This window comes from Oculina patagonica, chromosome 4 (assembly GCF_052425735.1).
Source record: "Oculina patagonica isolate OP01 chromosome 4, crgOcupat, whole genome shotgun sequence".
Classification (NCBI taxonomy): Eukaryota; Metazoa; Cnidaria; class Anthozoa; order Scleractinia; family Oculinidae; genus Oculina; species Oculina patagonica.
In genome coordinates, this window is record NC_135761.1 from 54,885,743 (window position 1) to 54,899,682 (window position 13,940).

The 13,940-nt window shown below is 35.7% G+C and overlaps 3 protein-coding genes across 3 annotated transcripts in view; all 3 read right to left on the bottom strand.

The window, feature by feature from the left end:
• Window positions 1–13,940, bottom strand: part of LOC144650725 (uncharacterized) — a 137,693-nt gene that overhangs the window by 48,150 nt on the left and 75,603 nt on the right. The window contains 4 exon segments of the mRNA XM_078510467.1: window positions 5,460–5,585; window positions 6,112–6,448; window positions 6,602–6,795; window positions 7,466–7,720. Of these exon segments, the coding sequence (XP_078366593.1) occupies window positions 5,460–5,585; window positions 6,112–6,448; window positions 6,602–6,795; window positions 7,466–7,720 (912 nt within the window).
• Window positions 1–13,940, bottom strand: part of LOC144650764 (uncharacterized) — a 68,965-nt gene that overhangs the window by 20,414 nt on the left and 34,611 nt on the right. The window lies entirely within an intron of this gene.
• LOC144650749 (mucin-like protein) lies at window positions 8,172–12,529 on the bottom strand. The gene is made up of 7 exons (XM_078510499.1): window positions 12,509–12,529; window positions 11,751–11,911; window positions 10,853–11,197; window positions 10,407–10,507; window positions 10,181–10,273; window positions 9,258–9,844; window positions 8,172–8,600 (listed from the first exon to the last, which is right to left on the bottom strand). Exons 2-7 carry the CDS (start codon window positions 11,889–11,891, stop codon window positions 8,335–8,337), a joined length of 1,533 nt encoding a protein of 510 aa, XP_078366625.1. The 5' UTR covers window positions 11,892–11,911; window positions 12,509–12,529; the 3' UTR covers window positions 8,172–8,334.

Sequence of the window (13,940 nt, forward strand, 5' to 3'; positions counted from 1 at the left end):
TCATTGATTGCCCACATGATGATTAAATCAGCAGGAAAAATCGTTTATGATACCGATAATCTCCATAAAGTTACTTTCCTTAAGAATCTCCTCGAATATAGTGACGATTTTAGTCGTTCAGTAGCAAAAAATAGTCTTTGGTATCTAGATACCGACCATAGGATAGCAAATGCTAATCAGAATGCAGGGTTTGAGGCTAGGCGACTTTTGACGACAGGTCTCAATGATGTCAATGTTGTTATACCTCTAAATCGTTACAGTTTCTTTGAAGAGCTGGAAGGTCGAATGTTACTCCCAATGCAACTCCAATTCAATATACAGTTACAGAATGACGCCGAATTACTTAAAAAGGCCGATGATGTAGCTGATGGACGAGTGGTCCTTAATAGATTCCTTCTATGGGTCCCAAAATTGACTCCAAAGGACAGCCTATATGATAAGTTTGTTAGTTCCTTCTTGGTAAAGAACACTTGGACGTATATGCGCGAAATGTATGAGGTTTCCGCACCAACGAATAGCAGTGGATTCTTCCAGATCTCATCCAGTATTGATAATGTTAAGGCTATCTTTGTATATCTACAACGAGCTAAATCAAACAATGCAGATGAAAATCCCTATGAATTTGATACCTTCAATATCAATCTTGACCGTGGGAATGGTAGTTATTTGACAACATGCCGATTGGAATACGGCAACGGAGTGTTTTATCCTGAGACCGAATATGATAGTGAGTCCAAAGTTAGGATCTTCAATGATTTGATGTCTTATGGTATGAGAAAGAATGATTACAACAGCGGTACACAACTCAACTTGGCAAATTACAACTCTCTCTATCCTATTATCTTTTTTGATTTATCATATCAAGCAGAGCGAGTAACTAGAGACCCAAAGCAGTTGATCTTCAGATATAAACTAAACGCTAATAGTGCGGGAGATAGTCCTTTCAACGTCCATGCCATCGTTCTTTATGATGAGACAATCGTCATTGACAAGGTGGGGAATGAGCTGGTTATTGTATAAATCAATCAATTGAATATTATGTATAAACCATTCTATTTTGTATACGTTTTATAAACAAGAAATTATATAACATATAATATATATACAAGTAATGACAACTTATCACTCTCATAAAGTGAATCTGTCAGAAGGACAGCGAAGGAAGCTTTTGACTGCTTATAGAAATAAAAGTGAGATCACTATTCGCTTAAGCAATTCAGATATGACTGGCAATGACAGTTTAATGCTAACTCAACGACAAATCAATAAATTGAATAAGGCTAAGAAGTTAGGTGTTGGATCTTATTTAAACATCTCAAAGGCACAAATTCGAAAGGTCATTAGGGTCGGTCATGGGGCACCGCGGATTGGTTTTCCAATGATTGGAATAAGTGCTATGAAAACGAAAACAAGATCAAGAAGGTCAACAACTAACAAATCAACAACTGATAACACTTCAAAGAAGGATGGTGGAAATATTAGACTACCAAGTAAGAAAGATGTATTAGCTTACACACCGCCACCATTCATTGGTTCTTGGGATGAATATGATAAATTTCTTAGAACAGGTGGATTGGTGCTTCCAAAAAAAAAGATCTTAAAACCGAAAAGAAAGTAAGAAAGCCAACATTCCATAAGAATATACCAATGAGTAATTTTGATTTAATAAACTGGTGTTTATATTTGAATATACCGATAAAAAATGTACTAATGAGAGACGAGACTGTGCCACATAATCACAAATTAGGAATATTCATTTACAATCTCCAACCGTCATATCTGAGTGGTAGTCATTGGGTTGCAACTTATGTAAAAGATAAGGTAATCAATTATTTTGATAGTTTTGGTATGCCTTCATTTCAAAAAATAGTCGATCACGCAAAAAAGAAGAATTTAACATTGCTACATCAAAACAATCAGATACAGAATATAAATACAACCACATGCGGATACTTCTGTTTATACTTTTTGAATGAGATGAACCATGGGAATACGTATTCTAATTTGTTGGAAGTGTTTGACATATATGACACAATGAAGAATGAGAAATTCATTCAACATTATTTCAGAAATATATAACTTATATATATAATGGTTTAATCGTATTGTGTACGTGAAAAAATAAAAACTAATTCAGTTCCTAATTCTGAAAAATATATGAGAACAAAAAACAATCGTTTAATACTCAAATCGAAATGCGTTTCTTGTGGTATTACTAAAACCCGTTTTGTTAGTGAGAAAAAAGGGCGTGGAGTAGGTGAAACGATTAACAAAAAGGTCGGCGAAAAGATTCCAGGGTTTCAACAGGCTCAAGACTTAGCATCGGCTATCATGGCAGTTACCGGAGGTGATAAAGATCTATTTAAAAAATATTGGCGCGGTGACTTTGCTAAAGGTATATTTAATAAAAAAAGCGGAATTCAGACATCTAATTTTTGGAAGCCTGCTGGTGCATATACAAATGAAAAATTTAATCCATCATGTAATTACACAGAATATAAAAACGGCAAATGGGTTAATCATTATTGTGATTAATATCTAACATATAATATATATGTGCCTGTCATACTGCGTTTCATGTAATAAAAAAACAAATTCAATCAATACTAAAAAAGTAAAAGCAAAGAATGGCCGACTTATGGAAAAATCAATTTGCTCAATCTGTAAAAACAAAAAGAGTAAATTCATCAAAGGTGAAGGTATCGATATCCATAAAGCTATTTTAAAAGTAGCACCAAAAAAGGGTTTTGTAATGCCTGGTCATCGTTATACAGGTCCTGGTAATCCTTTAGAGAAACAGGTAAAGTGGGATCAAAAAACAGGTAAAATACTGGAGATATATGAAAAACCAACAGGAAAAACGGACGCCGTGAGCATGCAACATGACGTGGATTACTCAGTATGTGCAAACAAACCATCAAAAAATCAGGTTAAATGCAAAAACGAAGCTGATAAAAAGATGGTAAAAGCCCTTGATGCTATCCCATGGAAAGACAGACAATGGGGTCATGCTATTGCAAGGAACACTATTGCTACCAAGGCTAAAGTAGGTATGGGTGTAAAACAAAAGAAGACAAAAAACGGAAAACGGCGTTGAGTAAAAATGATTGGTCTCAACAATTAGCCGATGAGTTACATAAACCAATCAGACGAAAATTTAAAACTAGAAGAGTAATATCAAATGGAATTGACGACATATGGTCTGCTGATTTAGTTTTTATGGATAAACTTTCAAAATGGAATAAAGGTTATAAATATCTATTGACTATAATTGACGTATTCAGTAAATTCGCTTGGGCTATACAATTGAAAGATAAGAAAGGTACATCAATAACTAACGCATTCAACAATATTGTCATTAATGACAAACGTAAACCTGAATTTCTCTGGGTCGATCAGGGATCTGAATTTTATAACAAAACATTCAAGGAATGGCTAAAGCAAAATGATATTAACATGTATTCCACTTTTAATGAAGGTAAAGCTGTTGTTATTGAGAGATTTAATAGAACTTTGAAAAATAAAATGTACAAACAGTTTACTATTCAAGGTAACACACAGTATCTTGAAATGCTACCCATACTGGTAAAAGAATACAATAATACAAAACACAGTTCAATAAAGATGACACCAACAGAAGCTTCAAAGGAAAAGAATCAAGGAATTGTATATCTTAACCTATACGGTGATATGGAGCCATTATCAGCAAAACCCAAATTTAAGGTTGGTGATAAGGTCCGAATATCTAAGTATAAACGAATTGTTTTCGATAAGGGTTATACACCAAATTGGAGTGAAGAAATGTTCGTAATTACTAAGATCCAACATACTAATCCCATTACATACAAAATAAAAGATTTGAATGATGAAGAAATAAAAGGTAGCTTTTATGAACCTGAATTATTAAAAGCAAAACAGGATGTATTCAGAATTGATAAAGTGATCCGTAGAGATTATAAGAAGAAACAAGCTTTAGTTAAGTGGAAAGGATACAGTGATGACTTCAACAGTTGGATTCCAATCAAGGATTTGAAAGATATATAAACAATTTTTAATTTTATTTATGGAGTATATGTTAAGAGTGCCTTAAAATCAATTATCAAGTATTACACATGCAAATAAAAATATTAAGTATAATATTTTTATAAATCAGTATTTGATTACAAAAAATATTTTAGGACATACATTCATTTTAAAAAAACATTGAATTTATCAACAACTAATTTTTCATCTAATTGATTTTCATTATAAAAAAAGGTATCAATATTTATAATACTACAGCCGTTATCAAAAAGCATTTCGACAATATCTAAATTAAACAAATTTGATATTACGTAATTAGTATCTTTATAATTATCAAAATATGCTTCAATATAATCGGCCCATGGGTTAGCCCCGCCATCCATAACAATTACACTGTTTGGCTGATTAAATACCATGTGCTTGAAATTAAATTCATCTTCTAAGATTTTAGCAATTATTTTAATATCATTCGATCTATTATTTTTATCCGAGGTTAAACCGATTATAAATCTTTTATTATTCATATATATATTACAAAGAGATTTTATTTTTATATGTGTTTTTTCCTTAAACGCACTATTAATGATATAAGAAATTAATATATTGTGTCATTAATATATAACAATTGATGTTTTGGAATGATAATATTGTTAATGGCCGATACCAGAGATGGTTTACCAAAGAAGACAAAATGAAAGCTATAAGGCGCACAAAAGCCCGTTATATGCGAAATACACGATGGTTTTGTGAGCAATGTAAAAAAGAGTACAGTCTGGGTAGCAAGTGGACCCATATAAGACAATCCCATTCGAAAGCACTATAAAAAAAGTTTGAAAAAGAGTATAAGAAGTTTTTCTTATTTTGAACCTAGGGTTGAGTTAGGGTTGGTTTTTCAGGCTTGGTTTTACAGGCTTTTTTTTCTAGGGTTTGAATTTCAGTTTTTGATTCTAATATTTGATTCCAATATTTGAATCCATTTTTGTCCCATATTTTGTATCCAGCACTGGAAGTAGTGATGTACTACATCTCTAAGGCAAATTTGCCTCAGAGTGTAGTACATTACTACTAGAATGTTATTAATGCAAATTCAAAGTTTTATCAGTAAACTGAGGTTAAACCTTAACGATACCCTCCGATATACTAATACATGAAAACAAAGTACAATCTACGCACACGAAGAGTTTCAGGTTCTTTGGAAGGTATCTTGACAAGTTGGTGTCAAAAACGTTCGGAAGGCAATAATTCGTTTTTTATTTTATTCGCTGAGGTTCTAGGTGTTAATCATTCATCAATACCTTGCGTGGTGTCAACCGGGCCAGGTACACAGGAAATGAAGGAAACAAAGGAAAAGGTTGATAATAAGTTAGGGTTAGTATAATTAAAAGTGCGTTTTGAACAACATACACGGAGAGTGGAAACGCGTTAGAATCCCTTACCATCACAGCTTTTGCCATCGGCGTTTAGTTTGTATCCATTCCGGCAATCACAGAAGAAAGAGGCCGGCAGATTTACACAGAGCTGCTCACAGTTGTTCGATGAATCGCTTTGACATTCATCAAAGTCTTGAAGACAATAGAAAACAAAAACGTTAAACACTTCAAAGGGGTCACTTACTTCCAAAACCAAACAGTTCAATGATTTCCATAGTCTTTGAAATTCTATGATACACTGCTCTTGTTATTGCATAACTATGCTAATCATCAAGGGACTTTATTTAGTCTCAGAGGCTTTTTTGGTATCCATATGATTTTAGATTCACTCGGTTCCGCGTTTTGACTCTCATAACACTACAGTTCGGTTTTAGCGTAGAGTATGTGGTACGGTGTCCTAACGGTAAGTCCGTTGGCATCTGAAGCCATACCACCACCAGCAGAAGCAGCAACAAGAACAATAATAACTACAACAACAGTTTAGAATAGGCAAGTCATTGAAATAGAGAGAATTGCATTCAATACCCAAGCACTCATCCATTTTCTATCAACGTCAGTTACGTCGTTATGCCATTTCGATGTGGCCCAATAAAGAAATATATTAATATGTCTTCTTTTCTCAATAAATGTTAGGAGGCGCCTTTGAGGTTCAACTCACCCACACACTGAGCGCCATTTCCAGTATATCCAGATGGACAAGGTCCGCATTTATATCCACTAGCATTGGCTGGCGGAGGAAGATCAATGCAGTCAACCCCTGTATAGCACGGCTGACCATTCATCTCGCAGGCATCAATGTCACTGTCACAGAACCGTCCTGTGTATCCTCCCTGACATGCGCAGCCCAGGTATACAAACTTGCTGTCAGTGTTGACTTTGTCGCCTTCTTCTGGTGGCACACACTGACCGCCGTGTTCGCAGGCGCACATATTAATCGTTGGACTCCAGGTGGCACTTGCGCCTTTGTCGTCAGTTGCAACGAAAGACAGATTGAACTACAACAAACAAAAGAGAAAACTTAACTCCATACTTCCAGGCCACGGATAATGCATCTTAAAAAAGTTTTTCAAATCAAAGTTTATTGTTTCTTAATCTGTCTCAATCGTCACCTTCTTTCATTTAGAGGCAGTTGCTCGACTATAGCCTACCTTTTCTGACGATGTAACATTCCAAGAAAAAAGAAGTACGTTTCCACTTTGGTTCCATGTGGCTCCTGCAGGCTTGTTAATCACACGATACGTAATCGTATCGTTATCCACAGCGGTGATATTCAGTTCAACTGTTTCATGAAGTGTAGCATTTATTACATTTGAAGCGGTTACTATCTTGGGTGGGAAGTTGTCTGCGAAGGAAATACATCACGTTACCATATGATAAAAAAGTAATTATCAAACTTACCAGCCAACTGATGAAGCTAGACAACAGTAATTTTATATAAGTTAACTGCAAGTGGAATCTGTTTTTTTTTCGACGGACATACCATGGTTTCGCATGCCCATAGTTTTGCATAATGCGTGCTTTAACCTTTGTTGGAATTAAAAGTGAATTATCTAGCCTTTATTAAAAACAAAATCTATTTTAACATAAGGAAAAGAATGAATCTCTTTTGAAAACAAAAAAATCGAAATAAAGCATAAATGAGAAATACGCGTTGTAGTTTTGATTATATCAGACCCCAGGTTTATTATTATGAATTAATAATAATAATAATAATAATAATAATAATAATAACTCCAACTTAATTCCGTCTGTAATTACAGTATACGGATGATTGGACGACGGCAAAACAAAAATCCGTTTTGTTAAGCTCAAGTATGTTTACAGACCGAACTGAACGAGACGAAGACTTGTTGCCATTCTGTTGTCTATTGCCTGTTGTCAAAATTAATATAAGGAACCATTCATATTCAACTGCCAATACTAGCGCGTGACATGACATCTTAACAGTTCGACTGAATGCTAACCTTAGGACATTAAAGTTATGATTAATCATTTCATTTTCCGTAGCTTACCAAGTGTGTTCGACTCGTTCACCAACTGAATGTTTAAATCTCTGGTAACCATGCCAACAGAAAGGTCGTTCGTGGAGGCCACATCAAATAGGCACTCATGATCATCTCCACACTGTGCTTCAGCTTGTTCTTTTGTATTGTTGTTATCCCATACAATATTATCCGCAAACATGGGCTCAAATGTAGAGTTAGAAAAGGTATCCACGCTTTCATTGTGACCATAAGTAAACAGAGACTGGGATTGGTTGATTTGCCCTGCAAGAAAGTCATCGGGAGTCGACACAGATTACGAACCAATTTCGATTTATCAATATTGTAACTTGAAAATTTGATTACACTTACACTTAACACCAAACCCGAAGTGGATATCTCTCATTGTTGACGATGATGACAATACCGTCCAGTTAGGCAATGTGAAGTCGTCATCCGGGTCACCGTTCCACGTTCCCAGTAATCCTTTGGTGGTATTCTTGTAATCGTCTGCAGGAGTTACGACGAACGAAAGCATTCCCTTTTTCTCGCAGAACTTTACCGACATTGTTGACGGGAAAGAAACTTCTAAACAGTTTTCTTCTGGTTTTAACACAGAAAGATGTTTTCCAACTGCTACACTTTGGTTTGTTAGGTTGTTGTAGCCATTGTAGATTGCCTGGTCTATGAGAATTTCTAATCCACCTAAAATTAACATAAAAAATTATAGTAAATATGTATTTTATTTTTGTTTCAGTGTGCTCTGTTTACTATCGTCTACCATTACTTTTGGTGTATTGGCATTTTTCTGGATCTTTTTTGTGCAAAAACGCCATTTCTTTTCATAATTATGAAATGCATTTCACCAATTCAATAACACATGGTCCATTGTTCACTGATTACGTTTTTGTTTGTGATAAGTCTCGTGTGATGTATTCCTCACCTCCTTCCTTTACTCGAATTTCAATGATACTAGTATTTTCTTCTTTAGCAGCTCCGGCTGAGAAAATAGTTGCTGTTGTTGAGTTTCCCTGGGCAAGTTTCGTTCTGGCCTGTAGCTGGAACGTTCCATTTTGAGCATCAACCATGACGTATTCGCCCAGTCCATTGAACGTGTAATTCCTACCATCCAGTGTCTTGATATGAGGATCACAGCAGAACATACCTGGGAAAAATTAAACTGGAATTCAGTGTCATGCTAAAGTAAAACAACGGCTTTTTAAAGAACTCGGCCCCCGGGACTGATATCTTGTTGTTGGCAGTTTTGGTTGCAGCGACGATTTTAGTGTCTTCACGATCCTGAGAGCATACTTCTGGGAATAGCCTTAGCTCACGGCAACAATCACCAGGCCTAGAAAATGGGTTTGTTCAAATTATGATGAAAGCTTTGGCAAAAGTCAAAAATGAGTTTCGCGGGAGCACTTTTTAATAGTGCGACGCCTTATGCTCAAGTCACAAAAAGCGATGAACCTAAATATAACCGAACGAAGTTACGACAGAAATTTTTAACCGAAACATGGAACGCTAGCTGATATAGCCAGTTAACGAAATATAATATAACCACATATGGCATAGTGTAGCATGGCATGGCATTGCATGGGGGCGTAATGGTACGTAACGTACCGTAACATAATTAAGGAGCTATTAGGCAAAGAAACGTCACGGCAGTTTTCAATGGTGCAGTGTAGTATAGGACATTTTAGTGAAGCTTGGTGTGGTATGGTGTGGTGTTGTGCCGTTTGGTGTGATGTGGTGCGGAATGGTGTGGTGTGGTGGGGGTTGCACACTGTAGTAGTACAATGTAATACACATTAACACTTACGTCTTGGTGGAGGTCTGTAAAGTGAACAGCTATCGGATGGACGATAGAAGTAAAACATATCGCACAAAGGTGTATCAACACAGCAATATTTATAGGCCACTTGGTCCGAGTAAACCTGTTCCATCTCATTCACCTCATTGTTATAGACAGCTGTTACTTCAACGCGACCCCCATCAGGAGGGCCAACCTTGAGAGAGCCCCATTCTTCCCATTGCGTCGAGTAGCAACATTTCTGTCTCAGCTGAAAGCCTCTTAATCCTGTACGAGCGTTAGCATATGGTATGAACTTTGAACGCCTGGACTCATAGCACAATTCGGGCCACGAATACCACCAGCTCCAAGAGAATCTTCCCCTATCAAACCATGCCTGCCAGAAAGTGCAAGGGCACGCCATCCGCCAGTCTGGCCGTATTAGCTGCTCGTACCATTTATGAACGTTTACTTTTTTCTGAAGGAAAGTCCATGTTAAACACTTCTCCAAAGCGTTCTTCACATTGCTGTTGTCAATTCTCCAGAAATGTCTTCCCAGCAAACCTGTATTTCCTACTTTTCTGTCGAGATTATACATTCCAAACAAAGTGCCGGAACTGAAATAAACGACATCAAAAAGGAGGACTTACTAACAATGCTTTGTAAATTAACACGATTGGGAGAAATAATGTCACGGCGACGAGTTCAAATTTAACATAGCATGAATGTACCTTTAAAAGTTTTAAAACAAGTCGCTTCAGAAAATAATTTTCTTGTAAAATGGATATGGTCGTATCATTTTGAAAGATACACCCGATAATCTCTAATAATCTCCGATAATCCCACATCTTAACCACCGACATGACAGATGGTTTTGTAGTATCTGCAGTGTGGTAGCTGGCGAACACTGAGCTTCTACATATAAAAGCCGAACCACGAAATTCAATTCTTACCCTTTGATGTTTAAGTAGCTTTTGCCATCATCTCCTGCATTCCAGCCAGCAACAGGAAGACCGTAGTAGTTAGTCCAGTAACGATAATAATTCCTACATGAATTAACGATAAATTAGCATAATTGATTCTGTATGTAAGGTTAAGGGTAAGGCGTCTAACCGTATAAAAGATACGAGTTTCCCCGGGTATACTACTATAATCACTATGTTTTGCAAACGGACTTACCGATTCGCTGGAACCACCCACTGAATTCCACCGTATGGGTAATTGTACATTAAAAATGTGTGAAATCCATTTGTTATTAAGACAGCTTGGAAAGTGTTACTCTGCAAGAAAAATTCGTGTGCCTTTGTAGTAAAATATTATTTAAAGAAGATTTGTTCTGGTTTTCACTCCAGCTTCCATATTGTTAAGTTGTCCGCGATATGTTTGTAGCATTAAACAAAAAAATAAAAATAATAAATTTTGTTTCTTAAAATAATGATACATAATGCATGAATGAATAGGCTAAATAATGCAAGGCAATAACTTCTGCAGTATTTCTTATTTTTAGTATTATTATTGTTAAAACCTTTTCCATTTGTTTCCTTTCACAACTTCGCTTCTCTTACTCTTGTTTTATTTCTCCTGAAACTCACGGAAATCGATGCTTTAGATGCAAAAAACGTTACCTCTTTGCAAAAGTAGTCATTGTGGTAATAATAGACGTAAGGGCAGAGCTTTTCCCATGTGACTACAAGAACCCAAGTGGCTTCAAAGCTGGCCATTTCTTCAGTGTAGCGCTGTACATCCTCTGTGGCCTTACTCAGGATATCGGCAGAGCTTCCTTTGCTTTTAGGCGTGTACACTTGATAATACACCTTTGAGTGATTGCCGCTAAACGCGTAATACGTGTCAGTGGTGGCCCAAAACGGTGCAATAACAGCCATATTTCTCAACCACCAGTAGACACCAAACTTCCGAGGCCACCACCAACTCCACTCATAATTCAATTGGATTATACCATTGCGACATATCTACAAAATAAACAAAAAAATGACATAATAAATAAAGGAGGCCTGCAGTGGTATGCTAGAATATTGGTCATCAAGAAATAACCGGTATTTATGCAGGAGTAACTTGGCTTTAGTTCTATCAATGGTGAATTTGAATGAAATAAAAGAAATTCAGTCAAGAGCTAACTTTAGATATTGTTCCCCCTTTAAATCCATCTACTCCGAAGATATAATTTGAGGATATGATACAAATGGAAAATAGAATACTTGTTCTGAAGCTCCAGGGCTGCTTTTTAATGAGAACTTTGGTACATGTACATTTCACCTTTTTAGTTCAAACTGAAGAAATTCAGTCAAGAGCGAACTTTAGATATTGTCCCCCCTTTAAATCCCTCTATTCAGCAGATAAAATAAAAGACGGATATAAATAAAAAATTGGATGTGTGTTGTGTAGTTTGTGAAGCTCTAGGGCTGCTTTTTAATAATAACTTTAGTATTTGTAAATTTCACCTTTTTGTTCAAACTTTCATTTTGGGTTCTACGGATTACTTACAAAATATCAAGAGATACCTACATACAACTTGTAATGCCTCTCCGCGAAGAATGGAAATCCAGTCCAATCTGCATTTATCCTCAAGCAGTGGCGGGAGTGATAATACGGAGAGTCTTCAAGACGAAACTCACCATCATTCTGTTTGGGGCCATATGGATACATGTTGCTTTCAGAAGGAGTTGCTGAAAATTAGAAGGAACAAAGAAATAAACATTTATTTTTATCACATACAATTTATTTTAATGGAGTAGTATTCAATTAACACATTTCATGATACTTACAGTAGTGCTACTTTAACATGATATTTATGTTTTATGATATCAAGATTAAACAGCGCTTTCTATGACACGGTCACGTCACATCAGGGTTAAAACTTAGCAGTAGTGGACCGAAAAAGATGTCAAACTTTTCCAAAACAATAAAAAATACTCCAGTTAAACTTTGCATTGTCTGGATATCTACGTATACAAAGCAGCAAGGGAAGGATTGGGAGGAGAGGGCGACAAGGAAGGGGGGTGGGACGGTGGTAGAGAAAACACAATATCGATTCCAATTACAATAACTGTTCCTTTTAAAGGGGACATAATTTAGTTACATACTCTTGACACAACTTAAAATATCCAAGTTAAGGAAACTGTGAATAATTTATTTGCATGTAGATAATTAAGTTGCTTACAATAGTAAGAGCAATTTAAAAATTGAGAGTATTTCGAAGTAATAATTACAATCATTACAGCTATAAAGAGGCAAAATAAATCAAAAAAGACAAAGCAACTTACTATATAGAGTAGGTGTTAATATAGCTGTAAGAAAACAAGCATAAAATATTTCAGCAACCATTTTAGGTAGAGCACCACTTATTAAATGGATTCTGATATAAACCTTCTTACCTCAACAAAGTATTCTTAATACTAGTGTAGCCCAAGGATATCAAAGCGCTGCGGTTAGCTTCGTCTAGTTTGCATTTTAGAATAAGGGTTGCACATTATTAGCGACAAATATATAAAGATAGTAGAACTACCGAGGTTTACAGAAGCTCACAAAGAAGTTTAACCATCTAGCGAAGTGAGAAATTTTTGGTGTTTAAAATAAAATCCGGCATTCACCAAAAAAGTAAACAACTTGAATCATAAATATTTTGCATGTCCTGACAGCAATGGATTGATAAACTCAAATTATACCATAAACAAGTTACATTGTAAGCCTAAAAGCAGCTTTTCTGATAGTTTTGTCGTTTTATACGTGTGCAGCAGCTTTGTGTCTTGTTGCTGGATTTCACTGACACTTTGGTGGCTTTGACTGGCTTTCATGTATTCGCACTAAAATTCTACAAGCATTTTGAGAACTTGACCTGTACGGGCTAAGCATTTTTAGTGTATTTTGCGATAGTTTTGTCGTTTTTTTTTTTACGATGCAGCAGCTGCCATATTAGCCATTTGCTTTTTGCTGGATTTCGCACCTCGGCGGCGCTGACGTGTGTTCGCACTGTGTATTGTGTCCTTCAGGCTCAAAGTGAGGCTCTACCAGAGCGCAGTGCATTTTGGTCACTACGCAGTGCATTCTGGTTACCGTGCAGTGCATTCTGGTTAATTAAAAGCCAACAAAGCCGAAAAACTTCGAAAAAACTAGTGAAAAATCGATTTCTGGTGTAGTTAGTTTTCGGCAGAAGGCCTTTTATTTGTGAAAAACAAGAAAAATATTTTTTTGCTAGTTCAATTAAAATCCAATTGTTTTCTCTTGCATTGGTTTTCCACGAATTATTATATGTTAGTAGTGTTCGATAAAACCATTTTTAAGTCCATATTGCCATTTTACCATTCTATTTTGTATATTTCACAAGTTATTATTAATGATCCGTTTTGAATGTTCGAGCCAATTCAAATGCTCCTTCTCATTGTAGACCAGTTTGGCTATGTAAAATGTTCTTCTTTTTGAATGAATGAATGAATGAATGAATGAATGAATGAATGAATGAATGAATGAATGAATGAATGAATGAATGAAGGAAGGAAGGAAGGTAGGAAGGAAGGAAGGAATGAATAAATATTAGTGTGTCAAAACCCCATAGCTAGGAAAGATTCCCTTACTAATTTGGGGACACAAAAATAAAATAAAAAAATAAAAAAATTGACAATCAGAAGATTAAATCTATGCAAAATGTCAAAAATATATAAAATCTTCTACTAATCAAACTAATCTAAAAATTTAATT